This window comes from Drosophila sulfurigaster, chromosome 2L (genome assembly GCF_023558435.1).
Source record: "Drosophila sulfurigaster albostrigata strain 15112-1811.04 chromosome 2L, ASM2355843v2, whole genome shotgun sequence".
NCBI lineage: Eukaryota > Metazoa > Arthropoda > Insecta > Diptera > Drosophilidae > Drosophila > Drosophila sulfurigaster.
The window spans coordinates 28,165,614-28,187,363 of record NC_084881.1 but is presented as its reverse complement, the minus strand read 5'-3'; the positions used below and the strand labels follow the sequence as shown (position 1 = coordinate 28,187,363).

The 21,750-nt window shown below is 36.3% G+C and overlaps 1 protein-coding gene across 2 annotated transcripts in view; it reads right to left on the bottom strand.

Moving 5' to 3' along the window:
• Nucleotides 1-18,101: 18,101 nt before the first annotated feature.
• LOC133842495 (protein nubbin) overlaps nt 18,102-21,750 on the bottom strand; it is a 54,457-nt gene continuing 50,808 nt past the window's right edge. For both annotated transcript variants that reach the window (XM_062275603.1, XM_062275610.1), the window contains 2 exons: nt 19,489-21,290; nt 18,102-18,843 (listed from right to left, as the gene is read on the bottom strand). In XM_062275603.1, coding sequence (XP_062131587.1) covers nt 19,594-21,290 — 1,697 coding nt within the window. In that variant the 3' untranslated portion in view covers nt 18,102-18,843; nt 19,489-19,593. The remainder of the gene's footprint in view (nt 18,844-19,488; nt 21,291-21,750) is intronic.

Genomic DNA, 21,750 nt, shown 5'->3' with positions numbered 1-21,750 from the left:
TTTGTAAGCAAATTGTTTCCTTTGTTACGAGTATTATAAAGTTTAAAATAAAAAATTTTAAAAAAAAAACTGCGATTGTTTGAACCGCAGACCCACACAACGCTTGAGGCGAGCTCTTTACCGTTACGCCATTGCAATGCATTGACGTATTTCACAATAAAGTGCAATATATATATATATAAATATATATATGTATATATTGCACATATTGTATATTGCACTATATATATATATATATATATATATATAATCTGTAGCTAAATATAGAATCCAAAATAACACTTCAAGTTCACCACGATTGCGATAGCGAAATATCGTACCCGAGACGAGGCATTAAGCTTAACACTAACGTTAGCCGCTCGATCGGATTCATGGGGGTTGGTCGTGTGCGTTAAGTTGACGTCGGATCAGTGGAGGTCGCGAAGCGGTCTTGGGTTCGACTTCAGCTATGGGAGAAGCTGACCTTGGCGCTACTACTCTACTTACTATAGAGCTGTGGGGAATAGGCCCGGCCCCGAAGCCGAAAGTTTTATGGCAGCAGCAGAGAAGACTGACTGGGATGATTGAAAGAAAGAGGGAGGGAAGGGGGGAGAAGGGAAGGGAAGATAAACTAGCTAGCTGTAGAATAAGAAAGATTCAAAATATTGTTCGAGTTTTGCAAATTTGAAAAAACGCTATTGCTAAAATATCTGGGTAGATAGTAAGGAAAGAAAAAATTTACGAAGCTGACCAAACTACAAAATTGTCAACTGTTCAGAAAATATAGAATAAGAGAGAGTGTAAAAATATTGTTCGAGTTTGCAAATTTGAAAGAAAAAATTTACGAAGCTGACCAAACTACAAAATTGTCAACTGTTCAGAAAATATAGAATAAGAGAGAGTGTAAAAATATTGTTCGAGTTTGCAAATTTGAAAAAACGCTATTGCTAAAATATCTGGGGTAGATAGTAAGGAAAGAAAAAATTTACGAAGCTGACCAAAAATATTGTTCGAGTTTGCAAATTTGAAAAAACGCTATTGCTAAAATATCTGGGTAGATAGTAAGGAAAGAAAAAATATATGAAGCTCTGACCAAACTACAAAATTGTAGAACGCTGTTGAGAATTATGAATGTTGTATATATAGTAAGGGAAGAAAACAATATGATGAGAAGAAATGCAACTCAAGCAACCGTTTCATATCATTGGCGACAATTGTCCAACGGCAGTCGCTTGACGCGTTACTTCTACAGGTTAACGCAAAAAAAACTAAATGGCACCATATCACAAGTTGAGGCCAAAATGCTCAAGTTACTGCGATTGAATCGCATCGTGCCATTGCATTTGTATATTTCTATAGTTTCCCAAAATGGGGCTCAACGAACACTGAGGTTCTATGGGGTTTCCGATGGCAATTCAGTGAGCACAGACGGTTCATTAATCGGCCGGAATAATTCACCGATTTTAGTATCGTATGCAGCCTACACTCCAGGCACTTGGCGTGTAGTGCTGAATTCTCATAGGCATAGTTGGCAATCGGCAGGGATAACATCATCGGATATAGAAGCTGCTACAGAGCGACTAAAACTCGATGAAACTGAACCGCAATTGGTCTACGAACATGTCTCGGAAATGTTAATCAATGAAGGCAATTCGATTGTATCAGATTGTGAATATCTGTACGTAAGTGAGGCACAACTCAATGCATTAGATGCACTTGTGAAGAGCTGCCAGTCGCAATATCATTACAAATTGGTTGGCAACAATTGCCAGAATGTTGCTCATGATATTTTAAAAATGATCAAATCACCCAAATATAAACCAAACTGGGTTCCAAATCATGCCCATGAAATTTATTTGCAAAAACTGTCGATGGCATAAGTATTGAATAGTTCCACGATTTATTTTATTATAATTTTTTTTTGCAACTGTGATACTTGCATTAAGCGATTAGAAGTGCCATTATTTGAATAACTTTGTTGTTTATGAACCGATTTCAATGAAATTTTCAGCATAGCTTTAGAAGTGTCGACAGAGTAGATTTAGATTGATTGGAAAGTACAAAAGTTATTCTATTAGTATTTATTTTAGAATCAAACTTAACTGTGATAATTTGCATTTATTAAATGTTAGCGGCAAATTTAGCGATTAGAAGTGCCATTATTTGAATAACTTTGTTGTTTATGAACCGATTTCAATGAAATTTTCAGCATAGCTTTAGAAGTGTCGACAGAGTAGATTTAGATTGATTGGAAAGTACAAAAGTTATTCTATTAGTATTTATTTTAGAATCAAACTTAACTGTGATAATTTGCATTTATTAAATGTTAGCGGCAAATTTAGCGACTAGAAGTGCAATTATTTGAATAACTTTGTTGTTTATGAACCGATTTCAATGAAATTTTCAGCATAGCTTTAGAAGTGTCTACAGAGTAGATTTAGATTGATTGGAAAGTACAAAAGTTATTCTATTAGTATTTATTTTAGGGTCAAATTTAACTGTGATAATTTTCATTTATTAAATGTAGGTGGTGAGAGAAATACTTATATTTTATTTCCGATACCCTTAGAGTAGAAGCGTATAATAACTTTGTGTTTCCATGGAATGTATTTATCATCTCCGACCCTATAAAATAAGTATTTTTTTTCGACATAACTTGTTATGTTTGGATGTGGTATATTTTGCACTCTATGGTATACTTGTAGTATAATATTATACCAATTATTGCTTACGGTATATTTGCAGTATATTAATTTGGTATATTTTAAAATATAATGTATTGTGGTATATTTTAAAATTAATAATTATTACATATGGTATAATTGTAGTATTTTTATGGTATATTAATTTGGTATATTTTAAATACAAATGTTTTTTCACTGTCGAAAACACTCAATAATTATTACATATGGTATAATTTTAGTATTTTAGTGGTATATTAATTCGGTATATTTTAATACAGATGTTTTCGACATTGATAATTATTGGAATTAGCAAATCCTTTTGCATTGCTGATGACAGAAATCCGCACTTATGTTAGTTATAAATTATTTATATTTAAAACTAGTATTGTCAGATTATCCAACAGTATTCAATTTCTACAAACAGGATTTCCCAGCTATTTCCTGGTAAAACGTAAAACTGTTTGCGTGACTTTTGGTAACGGATACAACGAGTCTTAGGGCCAAGGGAACGACGAATGCAAGTGCGAGTACTCACTGTAAGGAAAGGGAAAATTCCCATTACAGAGGTGCAGCTGTCAGAGTTGGTTCTAATGTTGGTTCCGTTTCGATTCAATGGAACAATATGAATAATTGGCACAGCCAATAAAAGTTGTTACTAAACACCCCAAAGTGATTGACAGCCCAAGTTGTTGTCGTTGTCATTCCGAATGTCAACACGTCATATAATAATGAACAGCAGGTTTTCACTCTATTTGAGGGGAGGTACAATGTTTGCCTGTTGGCGGGCAAATTAATTTTCTTTCGACTTGAAATATGTTTATGAATTATTCGTCAATTGTTGTTGCTCGGTGGTCAATGAGTCGACTAGTAGAGTAGACACCTGATCGATTACATTTATTCGTTTGTTTGTCTCTGTATTTTTTTGTTCCGCTGTTGAAAATATTATGACATATTGCATGTTTGTACATAATTTTGCGGTTTGCGTCGACATGAAAATTATTATTAATATTTCCGTTTCGCGTTTTCGGTATCGAAGTCAAAGGATCGCGTCAGGAATATGTTCGGAGTGGTGGAGGGAGGTAAAAATACGAATTGAAATTCAAGAACCAGTTGGGGCGCCACCTTGCCCGCTGCCCAATTGAAATGCCAAGTTCTCTGTTGCCAGTCACGCCCCACTTTGGGGCAGCATGCAGACTCCAACTGAAAGCTGAGACTCCAACTCCAACTGCGATTGCGACTGCAACAAGCTTTCAATACAAATTAATTCTTTGCATATTGTATAAATTAAATTTGCTTACAGCGCCACGCCCCTTGCATGTTGTTTAGCATATAACACGCCCCGTTTCATATTCTCTCTCGCTCACTCCCTTTTGTGTGTCTTCGCCAGTGTTGCATCCTTTTTAGCCGCTTAATTATAGCTTATCACATTTCCATAGCCGCGCATCGAGCTCGTTTTTCATGTTTGTCATTCGCTGCAGGTAATTGTGGGGTTTGTGTCCCCACAATAAATCAATAAAATATAAGTCTTGGTTCCAACAGATTATACGCATACACCCATTTGCTCACTGCTTCACTTACTCTTCTTGCCTGTTTCTCAGTTTCCCAGTTCCCCGCCTTCTTCTTCAGTTTTTTGTGTGTGACTGATTAACAAGCTCCACGCTTGACCTTGACATTCACTCGCCGAAAGCCCTCGAGGCGCTTGGGTCCTCTGCTGGCTTTAGCTTTACCGTTAACCGGGGGCCCGCATAACTTGATCGTTACCTAATTGCAGCCAGCTAACCGCACATTCCAAAATCGCAGTCCACAAAAAAATGTCGCAGACATAAGGGAATGCAGCGGTTTCTTCTTCTTCGCTTCGCTCTCCTCGCTTCTCTTCTGCTTTGTTGCTGTTGTTTTGAAGAATCTGCGGCTGAGCTTCGGTTGTTTGCTATTTAAATTTTGATGGCATTGTGCACACCGCCAATCGCCGGCTGTTTGTCCCTTCAAAGCGATGCCGATGAAGCTCTCTTTGCTTTCCACTGCATTGGAGAGAGATCTTTGTTGCGGAATACAGTAGCCGACTGTAGTCGACTGTGGCATTAGCATCGATCCATTTGATGGGACGCGGATTTGGCATTTCATCATCGCACAGCACAAAAGGCGGCGGCTAAGCGAATAGGGTTGTCAAGTAGTTCGAAAGAAGGCAAAATAGTATTAATATTAAAAGCTTGAAATAAAGCTGTTGAAATTTCTTTCTTAATGTGCTTAAAGGTACTTAAATATAATATTAGCTGATTTTGGAAATATGATTTATTTATTATAATAAATCTAGTATTTAATACTCCATTTAATTTTAGAGTAAACATTATAATAATTGTTTATCTGATTCTTCAATTGTTATTCTTCTTCGAACATCTATCATAAATATTAGATTTTTATAAATTATTTTGCAATAGCTTCATTTTGGAATTAATTAAAGATTTTCTTTCTTTACCGTTCAGAACTTAGCTTCTCTTAATGTTGAAGAATGGTATAGTCTTTTTTCTTGGATCTCTTATAATTGAAGATTTTGAAGAATATAATAGTCTTATTTTCTTGGAATCTCTTATAATGTGTTAATAGTTTCTCTTGATATTTTATTTATATACCATTCAGGACTTATCTTCTCTTGATATTGAAAAAGGTAATAGTATTTTTTTTTATCACTTTCAATGTGTTTATAACTTAGCTTCCCTTGATATTAAAGAATGTAATAGATCTTGTTCTTGAATGACTTTTGATGTGATTATATAAATTCCATAAATTAAATTCCATAAATTAAATTCCATTCATTATAACATGTGGTTTTAAAAGCTGTCTTTATGTGTGCTTTATACCCTACTAAAAGACTGAACTATAAATATGTCTAATATTTCTTATGCTAAACAAAAGCTGACAACTCTGGCGAAATATTTGCGCCTAGCGATTTAAATTTTGTCCAAGGCAGCCGGCAACTGGCAAAAGGCAAAAGGCAACGGCATCTACCAAGAGCAACAGAGAGTTTCAGACAATCGTAACAATCAACAAGCAATTCAAGCCAAATCTATGGCTCAAAACAAAACGGCAAAGCACTGACTGCAACAACAACAACAACGAGAGCGAAAAGGCCAAATATTTATGCATTTTGATGCGGCAAAATGAATGATTTGACTTTGACGAAAAGATGTCAATGCCAGAGAACAACAACAGAGAAGAAGCTAAAAGGAAAATCAAAGAGGAAGAGAGAGATGAAAAAATGTGGAATGCTTTGGGGAGCGACAGAGAAGATGCTTTTTGGTGGATATTAGCGCAAAACGCTTGGATCCTGCCGACAATTTAAATGCGCAAAGCCCCAAAGTCGTGTGTCCCAGTCACAGACACAGCCCAATCGCAACAGCAACAGCAATCCCAATCCCAATTGCCAGAGTCAAGCCGGGCCTCGAGTGGCAAACAATAATCAGAGAAAGAGAGAACATCGGGGGATCCGAGTCGAGAGTGGAGAGTCGAGAGTTTGTGGCCATTGTGGCAAATGTCGTCAGTCGTTGAGTCGTTGAGTCGAGAGTCGTCGCTTGATGAAAGCGTCAGAAATTGATGGATGTGTGTGCCTGGCAGTACAGGAATTGCCACTGTCCATGCCTCCTCTTTGTGCCTCATTGTGCCGCAACGCAAATCTTTTGGCTACCGGAATGAACATCAGAGTTTGACGTAGTGTGCAGTCGGATTGGCCCTTTGAAGTGATTGCGGTAGCAATTTGTGCTTTAATTTCTGTTTAAAAACTATGCACAACTTGCAGTTCCATTGTTAGGAACGCTTTCAGCTGCTTTTCAGTTCCTTTCTCTCTTTCTTTTAACAATTCTCAGGCACTTCAAGAGTCAAAGCCATAGTCTTTGATTGCTGTTATTTTCATATCAGTTATTAGTATTGTCAGTGCTCAAAGCGCTTAAGCCAAAAAAACAATAAGTAAAGAACATTTGAGTTAATAAGTTTTGTGCTGGGAAATACCCTAAAAGTTAGAATGATTTAGAGATTGGTTTTGATATTAATCTGAGTTAAAGATGAGAATGATTTAGAGATTGATTTATATTTTAATCCAAGTTAAAGAAGAGAATGACTTAAAGAATGATTTGGATTTTTAACTGTGTTTATTCAAAGTTTAATTCGCATATGAAGCACTCTATAAATTTCTTAGTTTATTATTGTTATATTGTTTATGAATTGTGCTGAATGCAATTAAATATTTACAAATATATTTCCTTTAAGTTAGTTAAATTTTTGTAGACATTGAAATTTAATTTGTAGGAAAAAGAATTTATTATATTTTCTTATATGCTTTCTGCTGCATATAAACGAAATTAAATATTTTAAAATATATTTCATCTACATAAGAAGACTGTTGTAAGTATTGAAAATCAATTTGTAAAAAAAGAAATTTGTTATTTTTGCTTATATTAAATGAACTTGCAGATTTTAGAGTATTGTGTGAGTCACTTCCACCTTTCATTATTTATTTTATATCTAGGGTATGCGACAAAGAAATTGTGTAGCTAGTGAAGTTGTCGTTCTACAAGTTGTCGTTCCGCGAAGCTGGCAGAGCTGTGAACTGCTTCTAGCTTCTCTAGCTCTAGCTTCTAGCTGCCTTATAGCAAACACTCAACGCCCACTTCAACGCCCCATTTATCAATATTCATTTAGTGTCGTCGTCGTTGTATCAGTCGTTGTCGTTGTTGTTGTCGTTGTTCTACGTTGTTGTTGATGATCATCATTAAAGCTGAAGCAGGCAAACGGCAAACAGCATCGTCTAAATTAATTGACGGCTCATAATGACAGTTTATCTGGAAAAAATTGTTTGCCTCGAGTGTTGAGTTTTAATTAAAAATTATTGGATTACGTTTGCTGCGAAAAGTCACGCATTGCCATTGGCCAAAACTCCAACTGTCTTCTGCCTTCTGACTGCAGCAAGTCAGCAAGTTCTTTGCAGTCAAGTTTTTCGCTCATTTGAGTTACCATTTTAGTTATGCCTAAGCATAAGCCAAAGCATTTAATCATTTTAATGGCAAAAACTTGAACTTCTCTAGGCGAGCAGCAATGGCGACAATTGTCAGGCAGCTCATGCAGCACAATTCCAACGGAAAACTACAGAAATAACTTCAAGGAATCAAAGGGAGGAAGTTTGAATGATGACTGAGAAATACTCTATATGGGAGGTCACAAAATTGTCTTAGACGATGACTTAACTTCTATGAATAATGTGTAGTTAAAAGTTGACTTCAAATAGTTTACATTAAAGTTGAGAAAGGTGCATAAACTAATTTCAAATTGTGAATATATGAACCAGAAAATAATTTTCTTCTATTTCCATTTCATTGTAAAATTTCTTCATCAAAAAGATTTATTTTTCTTTTCCTTAACACCAATCAAAAATCATTTACATCTTTTTCAATTCGATCGTAAGACTTCTTCACCACAAAATGCTTTATTTCCTTTACTTAACACATAGCCTAATAATTTTATTAGTTTTGTCACAATATTCTTCTTAAAATTGTTATTTTATTTACAACAAAATCATTTACTTCTATTTCCATTTATTTGTACAACTTCTTAGTCACAGAATACTTTATTTATTTTGCTAAACATATAGTCCAAAAATTATATTAGCAAAAATCTTTAGTTTTAAGTCATTATTCTGGTTAAAATTGAGATTTTGAAACTATAAAATAAAACTTCTTCTCCATAAAATATAATACTTTATATCTTTTGATTATCACAGTCAAACAATTTTATTGGAAAGTTTCATTAATTTCGACACACAATTTCCTTTTCAATTATGAATTTTCTTAACTACAAAATATTGTACTTCTATTTCCTTTTAATTGTAAAACTTCTTCATCATAAAATACTTCATTTTTTTCGCCTAACAAGTTTCTCTAGCTTACCTCATGGACTCTTCTTTTTATAGAGTAGATGAAAAACTCATAATTAATATGGAGTTCGCCCATCTTTGACACTGCCTACAAAATTGGCCGCTAAGCTCCCGGTTCGGTTCCACTTATCCAGTTTCAGTTGCCTGCTGTGTGTTGACAACCTCATCATGATGGCTGGCTTCGGTTCGGTTCGCTTTGCTTTTGCAAGTCAGTTCAAGTCGCAGTTGGTCGGTCGGTCGGTTGGTTGTTTGTTCATCACAGGCTGCTTTTGAGGCCTTTTTACCTTGACTTTGAGGGCCTGCCAAGAGCTTGTCGGCTGCCTGATTTTGATCATGGAACCTCTCTACAAGTTTTTCATCTCCTCAACTTGCAGTTGTTGTTTCTGTTGTTGTTGTTATCGTCGGTTGTCGGTTGGCTTTAAGGAAGCCATTACACGCATATATAACATCAACGATCAACGACAACAATTCACATTCACATTCACAATTCGAAATCGAATTCACATTCACAAACGCGTTCGCTGCTGTCGAGCTGCTGCTGCGGTTATGAACTGCAATCATTTTTGTTGGCCAACGTCTTTTGGCCAGCGTAAAAACCCTTTTGTTCTGCTTTTGCTGCTGCTGCTGCCAATTGTGGTTACGCTTTGTTCTTGCAGCTCTTGTTGCACACACATTCACACACAGACACACGCTCACAATTTATTACAACAAATTTAAATGTTTTGCTTTGTGTTCGGCATTTTTATGATGATTTCTCGTTGTCATTCAACATGCAGATGCTCTGAAACTCAAAGATAAGCGTAGGTAGAGAAAAAGAGAGAGCTGCAGGAAGAAAATGAACTGAATTAAAGGAAGGAAAGACAACGAGAGATGAAGAAGAGGCGAATGATATCAAAAGGTTTTATAATGTGAGAGCATTGATCATTTAAATACAGTTTAGTACTTAATATAACGTTTTCTATATCAACTTTATTGAGTTGAATTAATTCATTTGTCTTAGTTGAATTTTAAAACAAGTGAGAAAGTGAAAACAGCGAGATACCCGCAACCAATTGTGAATAAAGAGAAAATAGTGAGGTATTCATTTTCAAATATACCAAATTGGCATGCCGCAAAAATCTAAAAATATACCAAAGCACATATTTGGTATATTAATATACTACTACATTGAAATTCAGGAAAAAACACTGCGGTATTTGTTTTAAAATATATCAAATTACTACATTAAAACTACTAAATATATACCAAAATCTGTATTTGGTATATTAATATACTACTACATTGAAATTAGGGAAAAACAGTTCGGTATTTATTTTAAAATATATCAAATTACTACATTAAAAATACGAAATATATACCAAATGCTATATTTGGTATATTAATATACTACTACATTCAAAACATCTAATAGATATACCAAAATATGCCAAATTGTCTACCAAAGCAAACCCATTTAAAAGTATTTCTTAAATTATTTAATTTTTTTTAATCTTAATTATGTTACTATAGTTATTATTGTATGTAGCAAAAAATAATATAATATAATACCCTCCTACTCTTTGGGTCGTAGGTATAAATTATATTCCATATTTGGGAATTATTATTTCATGCTTTGAAAAATTCTGTAGTTCTTTTGATTTTCCAATATATTTCATGGACACACTCCCTTAGCTACTTAGAAACATTTTAACTAAATACTTTTCTTCAATATCTATTCTTTGGTTCAATCGCATTTATCATTCACTGCTCTTAACACCCGTTCTATGCCTGAAAGCAAGCCTTTTGTTGATCCTCCATAAGCCTCACAGTAGTTGTAACCAAACCCCATTATAACTCACCACATGTTGTGCTGCCCCTTGCCCCAAGTTCATTACTAATCCCAACATACACACACTCAGAGAGAGAGAGACTAGAGGAGAGACCGCTTATTAAAACCTTTCAACACGCGCCAAATGTCATAATAAATTTCATTGAGAACAACAAGAAACCATTTCAAGAGTAGAGAGAGAGGATCGTGAAAACACCCTCGCAGTTGGTTAAAGCGAGGCGAAGGCGAGAAGAATGTTTGAAGAATGACAAAGCACTTTTGATATAAAATTACACAATAACAATAAAGGCGATCGCGATAAGGATCGGAAACAGACGTGAGTTAAGGACACGCCACTCGAAAATTAAGAGACGCCTTAAACGCAGCGTTTAGCGGACAGCAACTTCGGAGTTGGGGGTGGAAATTTGGAGTAGGGATAACACAAGGAGTCGGGGGTTGAACACCCGCGCGTTGATCGAACAATAGAACGTTTGTCTGGGTAGGGTTATGGTTATAAATAGAGAGATATAACATACATATATAGGGGCAGCAGGAAGCGTGCCAAAAGTGCGTTGGTCAAACAGACTGCATTGTTGTCCTCCGCATTGGGGGATGATCAAAAGAGTAATAATGCTCAATGATGAGGATGACCACAGGGCAGTTGAAAATGATGCTGCTCGAAATACTTGGAAATGTTGTGAGTTAGTCCAAGTGCATGGACGCCTACACAATGCCGAGCAGTTGGTTTTTGCGAGGGTATCTAACCTATTTCTATTTCTACAGCTGAAAGGACGACTATCATAAATCACACGACAGCGAAAGAGAGACAAAAACGCATAGTACACTTTTTTTTGCACCTGGATTCGCTTGTGGGCGACCAGGTCAATTGGGTCGCAACTAAATTACTCAACAGCATCAAATGCTGCTGCTGTTGTTGCTGTTGCCACTGTGTCTATCTCTGTTGTTGCACGCACCATTTGACAATGCGCTGCTGCTGCAAGATGAGAGAATGAAACAATTTCAAAAATTGTAAATAGTCTTGATGACTTTATTTAATTTTTATTGCATTCACTCCAAAGCATTTTTGGCTTTTGTTCATTTTGCTTCCCATTGTCTGCCATTTGGCACACTCGACACACAATTTTGCCAGCTATTGTTGCACTCCACACATATAGTTAAACAATTTCCTTCGTTTTTCACAACTCCAATCTTTCTCTCTGTCACCAGCAATTGAGTTCAACTAACGCCTGCAATTGCCAAAGGCCAAATGTCCTTTGAAGTTGAAACAGAAGTTGCCAGATTTTAGTAGAATGAAGTCGGCGGAGTTATGTTAATTTCTTAAATTAGAAGCGTAAGAAAAAATGAAACATTTAAAAAAAAAAAATAAATAAAATTTGTTGGACATTGTTTTAATTAAAAAAAATGTATACCATTTTATTCAAATTCGGAATATATTTGTAGTTAAATTTACTTTAGAGTAAAAACAGATGTTGTCAAACTCTTGCATTTATAATATTCGAAGAGAAGAAAAATTGTAAAAATGTTAAAAGAAGTAATGCATTTATTTTATACACCGATTAAGTTTAAATCAGCTTTAAGTTCAGTAATTTTATATAATTTGAAGAGTAGATAAAATAGAGAAAATTTAAAAAGAAAATATGAATTTTTTTTCTTTTTGAGACATTCCTTAGGCTTAAATTAGTTATTGTGTTTTTCCGTTGTACTACTTCAAATCTTCAGCCAAATCTTCATTTAGTCGTTATTATTACTAAAGTAATACATTAAATTAATCTTAAAATATTCGCAATATGAAAAACTTAATCAATTTCAATGAGAAACCTTTCAAATATGTGGTTAATTTAAGAAATATAATGTATTACGACATGACACTTATGTCTCTCAATTGTTTCCTTAAATGACAACTCACTCGGAACACAGGAAATAAACAGAATCTTGTGTTTTTTTTTTGTGGTTGTAATGAATGCAATGCACGATATTCATATTCATATTCATATCCATATCCATATGTATCGTAAGTGTTGCAAGTCGGCACAATGCCACTTGGCAATTAAAAACGCAAATTTGCCATTGTCTTAATTTAAATAAATTAAATTTTATGGCACTTGCAAGTTGCAGTTCGATGTGGTTCGTCTTGCAAGCGCCTTTAATTGGCTTCATGTGCACCGCCACAGCACACAGCACATCACATCACAGTTTTGCGAACGAGCTGAGTTGAGGATGAGTTCAGTTAATCATTAAATGGCCTCTCATCAAGTGTGGGAAGAAGTTACGCGAGCTATTCACATTTCACAGATTTGACCCAAACAAGAAAAAAACAATTAAAATTTAAATACGACTACTTATTAAAATAATGCTGCTCATTTTCCACTGTTTCTTTTTTATGAGTTTAATGAGAAATGTTCGCGTGTCAGTTTGCAAGAAGGTTTCTGCAGCAGTTCCGGTTTCATCTTCATACACTTTTTTATGTCTCTGATTTCATTTCTAATCCACTAATTAGCACAATACATAATATATATAGAATTCATTTCATTTCATTTCTTTTTTTATCTACACCACTTCACAACTAATCGCAGTAGTAGCCAGTGACCATAACAATTGCTCATAGCGAACAATAATCATTACGACGCCCAGTTTCGCACTTGACGAGAACGAGTCGAGCCCTCTTGATTATCACAATCGTAAAATGTACATTTGTTCGCTGTTCCTGCTGCTGCTGATGAAGCTTTCTATTAACGCGATTTGGCTGCAAAAAGATCCCCGAACAGATAGCTAACTTTATCTTGGCCCAGGTTTTACACTGTGCCTAACAAGACTTGATAGTTGAGTGGCATAATGCACCGCCTAAAGAATTTTACTGTCAGTTTAAGTCTGTCGCACAGTGGAACGCAAGTTTGAAAATATTGAAGTGTCAATAGTAATATATTATATATTAAAATATATTGCTTTGAAATTGCAAACTAGTAAGAAAGCTATATTCGAGTGTGCTCGAGTATGAGATATCCTGAAAATATACCGAAATTATACCGCAAAAATACTAAACTATACTGAAGCTATATTTTGAATATCGATATTTTACTATAATCAAAATATACCATCGAGTGCAAAATATACCATAAGTTATATAAAAAAATATACCACAGAAATACTAACGTATGCCATTGGCCTTCATTTGGAATATCGATAATTTACTATATTGAAAAATATACCAAACCAAATATACCGCAAACAAACTAAAATGTGGAAAGGGCTATATTTGAAATAACGGTATTATACTACAATCAATACAAATACAATATATTGGTACAATATACCAAAAAGTACAAAATATACCATATTGTCCGTCAAGCAAAGAAAGTGTTTTTTGCCATACAAAAGTATTTCATAAATAACTTCTAAAATTTGTATTCAATCGCACTCAAATTTTTAGAACTTATAAATACTGTAGTTACATTTATCTGTTCCAAAATTCGGTTATGGTTAGTATTTTTTTGATTTGTGGGGGCGGTTATAATTATAAGATAAGCTGAATTTGTGATTAGATAATAGTTTGATTATGTTTTTGCACCACTGTGCGGCAAGTGCTTATGACTAAATTACAATAGGCAATGGCATAATGTAGCATTAGGCTGCGAAGCTATAATGAAGTAGGTGTTGCTTTTGGCTGCTTCGAAATTAACATTCCAAAGTTGCAAGAACTTGTGGCACTCTTCGCGAGGCAGGCAGACAATCACACACACACACACACACACAGGCAGAGACATTGGGGTATAATGAGGAGGCTAGAACAGAGCTGTAAATTAAATTCACAAATAATATGCAGTGGAAGGCGGCAGCACGCCACGCCCACAACCTTCACCTGCAGAGTTGTCCGTTGCCTGTCTGCCTTAGCGTCTGCCAAGATTGCATGTTGCGGTTGCAGTTGCACTTGCGGTTGCGGTTGCGGTTGCAAGTGGCAGGCTCACATGCAAAGTGGCTGGCCTGGGCGCCACATTTGCGCTTCGTCAGTCACAGACACTTCGTTATAAAACAATTAAATTTTCCTAAGCAACCGCTCAATAAAACGAAAAAGCAAAAGGCGATTGCGAAAATGCACTGCACAAACAATGCAAAAGAAGTGAGCAAAATATTTACAAAACTAATTTATAATTAGTGTGGCCAAGGCAAGCAAAGTGCCTCCGCTCTCCTCCCTCCCGCTCTCTCTCTCTTGCTGCCAGGAAACGGGAAGCGGAGTTTGCATGCTCGACCTTTTGGTATAATTTACAAATTGGCTCAGCCCCGAGACCGTATCCAGAGCCAGACCTTAATGGCAATGCAATGAATGCTAATTGGTTCGCTGGTTAAGATATACCCTGTAAAGTCATTCAAATAGGGTAACTTACATAGTATTCTATATATACCAAGTTCTAAAAAAAACCGAATTAATATACCGAAAAATTCTAAAAAAAAAAAAATTCCGAAGACTTTATTTGGTACATAAAACTGTATTCTAAAAATATACTAAATCAATATACCGACAAAAATACTGAAATATACCAAATGCTTTATTTGGTATATTGTCATAGAGTACAAAATACACCGGAATAATAAATACTGTAATTATTATTGTATATAATATACCAAAAAATACTAAATTATACCAACGACTTTATTTGGTACATCGACATATACAAAATATACCAGAATCATAAATACTTCAATTATTATTGTAGATACTAAAAAAGCACTACAGACAGATTATACTAATTCAGTTACAGGGTATCAACTAGTCGCTATTACTCTATTCTATTCCCTGCTTTGAAGGGCGACATGAATATTGCATAATGTGGCACACCTGCAGTTATTGACTTTCGATCGAAACACTGTCGAATATCTCATTTAATTTATTTCCCTGACGCTTTTGTGGTTTGTAATCGCGTAAATAGTTTGTCGAGTACTCGCAGTTGCATTCATTAAGCACACGCAAATGCTTAATGAATCATTACTCACGGGCAACTCATTCAATTTAAGGTCAATATGTGAACAATTCTGTCCATCGATCGGCCAACAGAATTATGGTAAATTACCATTGTTAATATCACACTTGGCCAGAGGGTTCTACCAAAATGAGTCAGCAAAGTTAAGTAGGCATTTTCATTCTATTTTAACTGCCAGCAAAGAACAATATAACAATAAGTTGTGATGCAATATTCTATTCTGATAATTGAAATGTTTTTATTTATTTTGGTTGCCATATAAAATATATCTCATATTTTTTAATGAATTGATTATGTTGATCATATAAAATTCAACTTTATTTATTTTTTTTTATTGGCCTATAAAATATATCAGATATTTTTTTAATAGAATGATTCCTATATTAAAGCATTACTAAGTTTTTTGTTTTATTTGACTTTACCTTACAAATTTCTTAAAATATTGTTGTTATGGATCAAATTCAATTTAGTAAAAGTTTCATAATTTATAGTAAATCTGAAATAATATAGATAGATAGATGTTATAAATCAAATTGATACTTCTTCTTGGTAGTTACTATGAAATTCTCATTAATTTATACGCTTGAGAAAATCATAGGATCAGCAAGCAGTTAAGATATGATGCTTGACTTTAATCCAGTGAGTTTCGCCCGACGCTCGACACATGAGTGGAAAGTAATTAAAAACAGTAGCTTGTTGAAATAAATATTTAGTTTAGATATGCAGCTGTTGCTCGATAATACAATTTATGTGTAGGAATGCCCCCAGTCTGGTAAAAGAAAAACAAAAAACAACTTGGAGTGGCAGTTGAAGTTGCAAGTTGCAATTGGAGTTGGAGTTGGAGTTGCAGTTGGGGTCCATTCAGATTTTGTGGTAAAATGCAGGAATGGCATAAGTAAATGCATGCATGCATATTCATGCCTTTGAGTTGAGTTGAGATGCCAACTGTGTGCTGAACTGATAAATTAAGCAATCCCCTGAACTGAACTGAGTTGAAATCGCAAATGCATTGCAAATTTGTGGCACGAAAACGCGACTAGAAAGTCGCTTGCAAATGGCAATAGAAATGTGTGTTTGTTACTAACTAAAATTTATGCCTCGTACTCGTTAATTTTGATGTCTTTGATGCAACCTGACAGGCAGGTGAGTTTTAGGGGAGGGGCATGATTTAAATGTGAAAATGTGTTACAATTGGCCCACGACCCGTTCACCTTGAAGCTATAATTCTGTGTGTCTCTCTTCCTCCTTTGGCTAATTTAATGCGCAATGAATATTCAAAGTTCTGTTCCTCGACAGCCACTGAGAACTTTCGCAATTGGGGGTCCGTCGCCAAGGCATGTGAAAGCGCCCCCAAAAAGATTTATGCCAATTACAAAGTAAGTAAGTTAACTAGAAAATACATTCTTGCGAAGCGAACGCGTATTTTACACTCGTATGCAAATTGCGATAGTGAAAAAAGACTCATAAAATAAACAGCGAAATTCTTGTGAAATCGTCGTCATTGTCGTAATTACGGGCAATTTTCCATGAATTTATTAACACAGCAGAGAACACAAACCCCAGCGCACAGTTTAAAAGCTGCTTAAGTGCGCTCCCAGTGCCAGCTAATCTGTAGTACAGTGAAACCTCACCAGAGTCTACAAACAAACAGACCATAAATAGTATAAATTTCCACATGACACGCGATGATTATGCACATTTAATGCAAACAAGTGGGGATGTGAATCGTCAAACTGCTGCATCTGCCACATCATTTGCGTATGCGGCTCCTAATGAACGAACTTGCTGCTGTGGCAACTTTTAATTGCTCAAAGCTCAAGCGACAAACGTCGTCGTCGATGGCGAAGGCCAGCGGAACAGCCCCCCAAACCTTAGACTCGACTCATTCCCAGTTGAAATCGCAGTCGTCGGCTTTCCATTGATAGCAAAAGTGTGGGTCATACCTCCCCTCCCCTACTCTTCTACCTCTCCCTCCCTTGGATGTTGTGTGCATTTCGTGTCATGCTCCGGGCTCATCTGCATGCTCATATCTTCGTCATCTTTGACTACAGTGCTCCAGTTGTCCCCTACTTGGCGGGTGTCTGTTTCTTATTAGCTCGCATTTGCGCTTTGCACGCGCTCTTTCTGTCTTTTGTGGTGTGTGGTGACCAATTCAGGGGGTCGGGCAAGGGAGACGTCAGTGGCATGTGTGTGTATAGAGTGCTGGGCAATCAGTAGGCAAAAATTCCATGAATTAATTTCAGTTTTGCATGTTGTTATTTATTAAAATTTTATTTTGCTCGGCGCTCGTTTCTCTTTCATAGCTGCCGCTACCCTTTGTATGAATACGATGAGTACGAATACGAATACGAATACAAATATGAATGCTTCATGTGCATGTTGTGTTGTATCTCGAAACTCAAACTCAACTCGAGCTAGTTATTTTTCATAATTTTTGTTTTTCGTGATTCTTATCAGCTGCGTTGTCTGTCTGCTTATGAATGGATTTCGAAGACGGAAGCCCGTCGACTTTCAGACTGTTTTCCATTCACATCGAAGTCAAATACTCATATTTTATTTCCCTGAAATTGCTGCAAGAATAAATAGAAACTTCGTATTTTGTTTGATATTTATTTTGAATTTTTATTGATTTTTCTGTCTTTTTTTATTTTTCTTTTAATACACTTTAAAATACTATTAGTAATTTTTGTTTTCTTTTTTTTTATAATTTACAATTACAAATGTGTTTTTGATAAATTCAAATGTGTGTTTTTTTGTTTAGTTAATTTAAGTGTAAAGTAAAATATTGTTTAGTGTTTTTTTTGTTACTTGCCCATACAACATTTAAAGTAATGCTAATTGTTTTGCTTGTTATTAATTTGTTTGTTTTAATTAAAATTAAAAATCATTCAATTGATTATCACAGTATTCACGAAGAAAATAAATATGCTTAAAAGTTGATAATATGAAAAAGTTAAAAATATGTTTGTTAGTTTTGTTTTTTGTTTAGTTTGTGAAATTACAAGTATTCGCTAGAAACTGTTTTACTTGACTCTTTTCTTGTTGACGTCTTGGGTTAGACTGTACTTAAACATTAATCATACGCCATGTAGTGCACGCGACATTTAATTACAAATTGAAAGCACTTGCCTTGTGCTCGAACACACACACAAGACGATTGCTTCAATTTATTTGCACCATAAAATGTTGGTGTTCAAGTGAACCGCGGAACTAGTTCTTCGGTTCACTTGAGCAGCAATTTTTGATGGAATTTTCCCCTTTTTCATTGCTCTTACAAACTGTCATTACAATTAAATACAATAAATACCAATAATAGTTAACATAAACAAACCACATGGTTGTGTGTGTGTAGTTGTGGGTGTATATGTGTGTGTGTGTGTGTCTAGTTGTGTGTGATTGGCTGTTGAAACCGAATCATAGTGAAGAATTAAACTACTATTTGATGTGTTTGCGACTTTGAACCTGCAAGACAAGAGCAAAAAATAGAAATGGAAATTAGTAAATGGATTTTATAATATGTTTATATATATAAATAATATAAATATAAATTTATAGAAAATTGTAGTTGTGAATTTCAGTTTTTGTAAAATTATTAAAAATCTCTAACGTAAGTAAATTAAACTTTTAATAATGAACTTTGTTGAACTAGATTTCAGTTAAAGGTTTTGATACTAGAAACTCATTTTTAAATCAAATCGATTTTTAACATTTTTTGTAACTAATTAACTTTTATGTATTAAAATTCTTGATACTGAAAAATAACTTTTAGATCAAATTTATATTTAAAATTTTGTAGATTCTTGTATTTGAACTAATTAACTTTTTTTATTAAAATTCTTGATACTGGAAATTAACTTCTAGATGAAATTAATATTTAAAATATTTTGGATTCCTGATATCCTTTTTTAATCTAAATTTGTCTCTTAATTTTTCGGTGTTTGATACTTGAAAATAAGTTCTATCGAAAAGATTGTTTCATAAAGTTTTAAGTTTATATTTTAGATTTTTAGTTAATTCTTTAGGAATTGAAATTTGCTATTTGCAGTTACATTTTTAGAAATACTTATTAAATATAAATATTAAATATTGTTAAAAACTTGTACACACCTGCTTGTAGTTATTTAAGCTGAGCGCTGCTATTTTTATGTGTCCTTGCGCCCATTGCACTGTCTATGTCCCAATCTACGACTTTTGCTCTCCCTACACAACTGTTTAGGACATCATGTAGGACGATTCGTCATCATCGGCACCCGTTGGGCTGTCGAGCGAGGGATTGATGCGTTTCTCCTTCTGCCGGCGATTGCAGAACCAAACACGCACCACTTCCTTCTCCATGCCGAGGCGATCAGCCAGTTGACTAATCTCCTCGGAGGTGGGCTTCTGGTTGGCCATGAAAGCCTTCTCGAGAGCACCACGAATTGTGGTCTCAATAGAAGTGCGCTTCTTGCGACGACGGCCAATGATCTCTGGAGTGCTGACCGTGGCCTGCAACGCAGCCGGATCAAAGACTCCGCCGGTGGCTTGGATGGTGCGATCGGCATCGTCGAGCCACTTTTGCAGCAACGGCTTCAGTTTGCACATGTTCTTGAAGCTCAGATTGAGCGCCTCGAAGCGCGAGATTGTCGTCTGCGAAAAGTCATTGCCATAAAGTTTGCCCATGGCCAATCCCACATCACCCTGGGTGAAACCCAGTTTGATGCGACGTTGCTTAAAGGTCTTGGCAAACTGTTCGAGTTCCTCCAGATCGGTGGTTTCTTCAGGCGAAGGTTCCCCTGCAGCTCGGGCAGCTGCTGCACTTGCCACCGTCTTGGGCTGCGGCGTTGTGATCGAATTCTGACTGTGATTGTGATTGTGGGTGCCACTTGTCGGTGTGCTAGGAGTCAACATGCCGCTGAGCTTCAGACTGGTTGCCGAATTGGGCGGCGTTATCTGCAGAGGATGATGCAAATGTGGCGAGCTGGCCGGACTGTGAACAGCAGCAGCCACAGCGATAGCAGCTGGAGGACTGCGAGCGTGAGGCGTCGAGCTGCGTGGTTGCAACAGCGGCGACTTGCAGAGGGAGAGCGACTCTTGGAGTTGCTCCTGCTGACGTTGCTGTTGCTTCTGCAGCGCCTGCAACTGTTGCGTGGCCTGAGCCAACGCTTGCAACTGACTCTGCATGAGGAACTGTGCGGCTGCCACTTGAGTGTTCAACGCCGGATCATCTTGCGCCAAACCCAACGATCCACTGCGCAGCAGTTCCATGTAGCTGTTGAACTGCTGTTGCAATGCCACTTGACGCTGTTGCAACAACTGCTGCAGTTGGGCGAAATCCTGCGGCGAAATGGAACCAGCCAAAAGCGGATTATTGAGACCCAAGCCAGCGGCAGCGAATTGTGCCTGAGGCGAAGAGAGTCCCGGCAACGCGAGCATTGGTTGCATGCCACTTGCCACAGTGGTGGCTACAGCTGCTGCCGCCGCTGCTGCTGCTGCCATTGAGGTGGGTGTGGGCGTGGCCACTGTGGGCGGCAGCACAGGCGAGATCATTGGCGCCACCGGCGACGGCGCATGATGCAACTCAGCGCTGGGCGGCGATGCAGCAAGCGCTGATTTCACCGAATTCGAGGGCGATTGTGTGCTGTGACGTGAATTGTCGCTGGTCAAGTTCAAAGCGCCGCCATTGGCATCGTCGTAATCCTCATCGGGCTGCTCCATTTTGTACACCTGATGATGGTTGTGATGGTTGTTGTGGTGCAGCTGCTGTTGTTGCTGTTGGTGATGAAGATGATTGTGGTGGTGAGCCGGATGTGGCATCGACAGCAGTTGTCGCTTGGCCTGCTGCTGTGTCAGCAACAAGGCGGGGCTCAAGGGCGAACGACAGCGATCGCTGGAAGTGCCCACACTCGAGTTGTTGTCATCGCAATCTGAAGCTGTGAATTAAAATAGAAGAAATATGGAAATGTTGTAGAAATACTGTTGTGAGGGAAATATAGAATAACTTATTAAAGGGAAGACTTAGAGAACGAATAATATAGTGGGAAAATTTACTAGTAAATAAGATAACTATGATTCATTGATATGATTTTCTTATTACACTAAATGTTAATGTTAACTAAACTAATGATAATCTATTGAGGAGAAGACAGAGACATGGATCAGAACGTCTTTTTTTTACTTCACTAAATGTTAATGTAAATATTCTTATCAAAAAACGTCGATCTGAATAATTAATCCTTGAAATTATCTGAAATTTCTAGAAAAGTTTGCCAATAAGAAACGGTTTAAATATGAAATGTAATTATATCAAAGTGTAAAGTTTTAAACTACTTTTTGGACGAAAAGTACTATCCTATTACTATTACTGAACTATTGTAACTCAGCTGTTACTCA